The sequence below is a fragment of the Vicia villosa genome, linkage group LG2 (assembly GCF_029867415.1).
Source record: "Vicia villosa cultivar HV-30 ecotype Madison, WI linkage group LG2, Vvil1.0, whole genome shotgun sequence".
In the NCBI taxonomy this organism is placed as follows: Eukaryota; Viridiplantae; Streptophyta; class Magnoliopsida; order Fabales; family Fabaceae; genus Vicia; species Vicia villosa.
Window position 1 is genome coordinate 159,979,478 of NC_081181.1, and position 6,548 is coordinate 159,986,025.

The 6,548-nt window shown below is 33.6% G+C and overlaps 1 protein-coding gene across 1 annotated transcript; it reads right to left on the reverse strand.

Moving 5' to 3' along the window:
• Positions 1-628: 628 nt before the first annotated feature.
• Positions 629-1,800, reverse strand: LOC131647250 (uncharacterized). The gene has a single exon (XM_058917158.1). It carries the CDS (start codon positions 1,766-1,768, stop codon positions 893-895), a length of 876 nt encoding a protein of 291 aa, XP_058773141.1. The 5' UTR covers positions 1,769-1,800; the 3' UTR covers positions 629-892.
• Positions 1,801-6,548: the final 4,748 nt, after the last annotated feature.

Genomic DNA, 6,548 nt, shown 5'->3' on the forward strand with positions numbered 1-6,548 from the left:
AATAAAAGTCAATTAACAAATCCATATAAACATAAAATAAAAATTTGAGGCACACTAGGCAGTATTCTTGCTGGCCCATCCCTATGGCCAGCCATGTGCGCAAACCCCCATATTATGTTAACAATAGAGATAACAGAATAGAAAGAAGAAAAAGTCGAGTTTCAATAACTTGATAATAAAATTTTTTAAAATAGATTATAAATATAATAAGTATAATAAAGAGTTTAAAAATAGTGCACTAATAGTATAAATCAATATTATACATACAACTAATTAAAATTCTTATACTTATTATGTCTTATAAAAAATTTAAAATTTAAAATATATTTTAATTGTATACATGTTATCATGTCTTATCAGAAATTTAAAATTTAAAATATATTTCAATTATATACAGTATTCTTTTTTCTCTATGATAAAATACTAATTGATTGAATCGCTTTTATTCTAATTATAACATCATTTTTCTTATTATCTAGCAGAATCAACAACACTTTATAATACAACTTATCAACCAATCCTTTTTTTTGTTAGACTCAATAATTTGTATTTAAATTAGTAACACTTTTTTAATTTAAATTAATAATCACTAATATATTTTTGGATTAAGAAAAAGAAGATACTCTTGACTAGAAAGTGGTCATGGACCCTTTCTCAATGACAAATACATCAAAATTCACAAATTTTATCACACCGTTTTCCATTGATCATAATTCATATAGTTACATAAATATTATATGTATCACTATCTAAAATCTAAAATCATGGTTCACTTTTCTTTTACTTTTTCCTATTCCAAAACTGAATTATGTAAGAAATTAATACCTTAAAAGTTAACCTACCTATAATCTTTTTTTAAACTAAAAATAGTTTAAATTTGAAGTAAAATTAATCAAACATGAACTCTTCCAATATGAGCATGAAAACCAATACCAAAACCAATCAACTCTTGCTTATAAGCTAAATTCGATTTTCTCTTATTCTCTTTCTTTCTTAAATAAAATGCTTCCATTGCCGTTACCGGCGCCGGAATTTTCCTCTCCGTTACCGGAATATTTTTTTCAGCAACTATCCGAAAGCTTTTCTCACCGCTTTTCACCTTTGATTTCTCCACTTTAGCTTCCTTCTTAAACTCTAATGACGGAGTTACGAGAATCAACGATTCTTTACCGTCACTTTTACTTCGCCTGAGTAAACTCAGAAACTTCCATCGCTTTGATGCCGAAGAATTGGAAGAGGAACCAGTGGAATTGCTTTTCTTGCATTTGATTGGAGAAGCCATCGGAGACTTCGGTGTCCACAAGCAACATGACGCCGGCAGGACATCTTCCAGATCGTCTTCCACCTCCGATGAAGACGAGGACGAAGACGGAGGATCAATATTCCGCTTCGCATCTCCGATCATCAACTTCCGTAACAGAGTCAAAATCTCCGCCGTATCGGAAGTCTTTCTCTCACCGTCACGATTTATCAATTTCCGCAACGGAACAGAAATCTCTACCGCATCAGAATTTCTCTTATCGCCGTCACGGTTAAATATCGGGAAAACTCTGTGAGCCGTATTGCGGCGGCGGTGATCGAAGAAAACCTCATCAGAAGTTTTTTGAAACACGACGAATTCGAAATCGTCGTTTTGAGAGTTGGAGCTGTCGTTTTCGTAAATAACTTGGTGAGCGACGTCGTTTAAGTTATTAGAAGAATAAGTACTGAAACTTGGACACAACAACGAGTCCATTGCATTTTCTTCGTTTTCTTTTTCTATTTGCATTTTTGGTTTTGATTTTTTGCTTATGAAATTTGACTTGGTTTGTGTTATTTATAGTATACGAGGTTGAGTCTAAAGAAGACTGAAAGAAAAAAAAAAGCAGCCAACGCGTGACTTCAAACATTAATTAAAAATTATATTGATCAATATAAACTTATTTTAATCCTATCAATATCATCTATCATGCATGACGGCATGAGGTTTATCACCACTCTCGAACACCAAAAAAAAAAATTCTCTAATATTTTGCTTGCTTGTATTAATTTGGTACAAAATACTTAAAAAGCATAATTATAAAATTTACGTTTTAATTTAAGTTGGCTTTGTGAAAGTTGTGGTGGTTTATAAGATGGGAAGAAACAGTTGTAGAAAATCTAAATGAATATATGATATTTTAGGAAAATTAAAAGTCTCAATCAATAGCAAAATTAGAGTTACATTTATGTGAAATGGAACGCTACATAATGTTTCTATATTTGATTACTATGGCATGTTGAATTTTATTGGATGGGGATTGATGGAGGGGGAGGGGAATACTTTGAAAATTCATGATGATCTATTGACTCATTCTATTTGAATTGAATGAGAAAGAGCAATTTTCTTTTGGTGTTTGAAATATGAGGGAAAATTTTATGCTTTGCGATTAATTTTCCGTTTCACAATGAGTGACCCAGTTTACCATTTCACACATATTAAAAAAAGTGGTTAAAAGTAAGAGAGAAAATATTTTTACTATAATACCCTTATTATGTACTCTCTCTATCTCATAATGAGTGACACATTTGGAATAAAATGATGTCCCAAAATGAATGATTCATTTTAATTTTCAATATACTTTTTCAATTTTATCCTCTAATTAATAAAAGTTTCATCATTTTCAATACATAATAAGGGTATTGTAGTAAAAATACTATTCTCTCTTATTTTTAACCACTTTTCTTAATTTGTGTGAAATTGTGGGTTGGGTCACTCATTGTGGGACGGAGGGAGTATTGGGAATGATGAAACTTTTATTAATTAGAGGGTAGAATTGGAAAAAGTGTGTTGAAAATTGAAATGAATCATTCATTTTGAGACATCATTTTATTCCAAATAGGTCACTCATTATGGAACGAAAGGAATACTTAAGAGTGTTATTGTTGCATGTTTGAATCAATTTTTTGGGAGAGCTTTGTTATTAATTTTCAGGTGTATGTTTTGATTTATAGAAGAATCTTAAATATTTCATACTTGCATTAACAACACTTTTTCGCTTTACCCGCGAGGAATACTAAAGTCTTAGTCTTCTATTTTGTAAGTTGTTTATCTCCTTACTCAAGCAGAATTTAAGATGATTGTTTCTAATTAGTGTTATCTCTTAATGGTATTTAGAATATTAATTTATTGATGTACATATAAAAAATATTTAGGCCGATTTAGAAACTCCGAGGCTGAGAATGGTAGTTATAGCAAGGAAACCGGCTTGTAACACTCAGCCGATCGGGCCTGAGCGTCACCCTTACTCGAGGTACTAACCAAGTTGAAATGGGCAGTGAATCAACACCTTAGTCGCCGGCCATCCCTAATCGATTGTGACGGTTACAGATGCGAAGGGACGTTTAGACCATTATGCTCCATAAAGATGACAACAAAAGTTACGATTGCTGCCATTATTGGGGTCTCCAAGGGCGCTCCATAATGGCTTCAGTTCACCAGTACAAAGGTAAAAATAAAGGTTCTCATCCGAGGGATAGACAAGACATTCACTCTTGATTTCATGCATACCATTATCGTGCAACTCGAATCCATTAACTCATTCAATCACCCTCTCAATCATACATAATATAGTTGCAATCTCACTGGATTAACTTCCGGGAGGTGATCCAAAGGTGTTTTACAGGAACAATTGATAATTAGAACAAGACATTATTGTTAGATTCTGGCCTATATTATTATCAATCAACCATAAATATGTTATCCATCGTATCATAATATGAATATTTTCTCCATATTAGTTTGAAACTGAAACCATCGACTTGATCCATTGGCGGCCTCAGCCGACCTTGTTGGGTTATGCCATCTATTATTCGGGGAAATTTGTATTGGCCCCGTATTACAATCGGCCTAAGTCTTGACAATCCGACCTAACAAGTTGGATATGTAAACTATCTCCCAAGAATGAGTCTCGTAGGGGAGAAATGCTTTCTAGATTCCTACTGAAAGGACAACCATTTACACAATCTCCAAAGCATGAATTGTGAAGGGAAAAAATAGTTTCCTAAGACCGATTAGTGATTCTTTGATGCACCTCAACAAGAAATCCTTTTTGGGTGAGCTTGCTCTAGTGGTGACCTTTGATTGTGACCAACTGATATTAGTTTGATGCCTAACCTTCCCTCAAACTGATCCACTTGTACTAGTTGTAGCCTCTTTCCACTAGTCGTAACGATTTCCAAATGCCTTGGGATTAGTACTAACTTCAGAGCATATTCCTACTCCTCCAGCCCTAGGAGATTAACTTTAAATGCAACCTTCCTTTTGTCTTCCACTCAAATCCTTTAAATAGGCTCACGATTTATCATTTCCCTTATCTCTTCACTTCATCATGTACGCTTGCAGCAAGCATCTCATGTCGTTCCTCATTTTCTTGTCTTACATCCCCTTCAATCGTTCATGATACCCAGGTGCATCTTTATTTCCCTAGTGTTTTTTCTTCTTCTTTCTTACTCATTTAGGAGGGTCATAGAGTCCTAAATGAAGCTGATAGGTGTGAGTTATGGGTACATGAAAAGTAACTTGGAAGTTTGTAGAGCATAAGCTTTTTGGTAGTTACGAGAGTTCGTCTAGTAATAGTTCAAGGAGTGGATCACCTAGTGATATAGACACTAACTTAGTGTCCTTTTGCTTATGTCCATATAGATCCATCATGGCGCTCTCAAATTCTAACCAAAGCTATGAATATTGACTCATATGTCTAAAAGATGACTTGGTAAAATCCTTCCTACTAGTTCTAGAGGTGTCCAATATCGAAAATAAGGCCTACATGTTATTGGAGATGCAGAATCTTGTTGTGTATGGCTAGATGGAGATGCCACTAAAACTGGATCGTCTTCCACTAGAGATGGGGTAGGAAGAGGTGGAGCTTTTGTAGCTTCAACGACCGCAAAAGAAGCTTGTCAATAAACGTTGGATTGGGTGACTTTGGATGTCACCATGCTCGATGAATATGATAATAGATTTGTCTGAGGATAAAGTTGAAGTTGTAATGAAGAAGTCCGATAATTTTTATCTTTGTGGATAAATTACGGGTTTTGTGGAAATTAACAAGAATCAGAAGTCGATTCTTACATATGGTGCCAATGTTTAATTAGGAACTAGAAATAGAAGATGAAGCGGTGAAGTTACATGTTGCAGTAGTGAAGCAATACTTTTTCCGCGACAGAGCGGGGTGGATCTGCAAGGTTGGCACTAAAATACACAAGTCAGTGAGAGAATCAAAAGTAATGTGAGAGTGTGAATTGATTTGAATGTCTGAAATGACACACTTTTACCCTTATATATCAAGAGCGGTTGAAATTGTTGGTGAATGATGCAGCGTGTTGTGCAAACATTCATCTGATTAATTTAGATGGCGATTGATACATTGAAAGGTAGAACTGACTGCTTCTAGTCTTAGTAAAAGTCTATTTGTTTTATACGTCTTTCTATTAGAATTCGTGCTTGAGCCTTTTGTCATAGGACTTTTGAACGATGTAAAACATACATTATAGGAAAAGTTAATAATTTTTAATACTATATTAACATTAAATTCAAAAGATAACGGTACAAACCATTATAATTTTTAAATTTTAAATTTGTATGCTTCCAAATAACATAATTGTCTTTGTAAAAAAAAAACATAATTGTCTTGTGTTTTTAGAGATTCTATGTAGATAAGTCTTAGTTCAATCATGACAAAAACAATTAGAAATCATTTTTACGAGAGTTAACCATAAACAAATATTTTAAGAGACTCTTGTTTAAATATGATTTAATTGTTACCTATTTAAGACATCCTGCAATAATTCATGTTGTACGTTCTCAAAGACGACCATGTCCATAGTGCATAATCTATAATATAAGAAGGGAAGTTGTTCTGGAAAAAACATTTTTGCCCTTTTCTCTTTGGCTGCCACCTAATGAAAATAAGGGTATTTTCTGTCCAAAAAATACTTTTTCCAACTACTGATGTCATATAATTCTATTTCAATTACATGGTTGGTGTTTTTTGTCTTTGATAAATAGGTTGGAATGGATTGATGATGTCACTTGGTCCAAATTCAATTTCTTTTCAAATTTTGTTTTCTTTCAATGTTACTTTAATTTGAATTTCAAAAAATATTGACTTTCTCTCACTCTCTCTTTGTCTTTCTCTTTCCCTCTATTATCTTTCTTCTGCATTCCTCTTTCTCTTTCCCTCTATTCTCTTTCTTTCGTCTTCAGTATTCGTCCTCCTCCTCTCTCATTTTCTGTCTTCTTTCTTCCTCTTCTCAAAATTTGTTTCAATGTTGATGAATTAAGATTTTAGGGTTTTTATGTTCCACGTTCATATTTTGCCACCAACGTCTCTATCTTCTTCTTCCTCTTTCTCAAAATTTGTTTTTGAGTATCATCGGAGGAATACCATCACCATAACTGACCGAAAACAAATTTTAGATTGCTGGCCATGAAAGTTTTTTGTAACTGCGGGAATCGGTTTTACGGTGGTGCATCGGTTGGATAGAGAGATTCAGTTTTAGTATCTCTTTTAGGGTTTGATACAGTG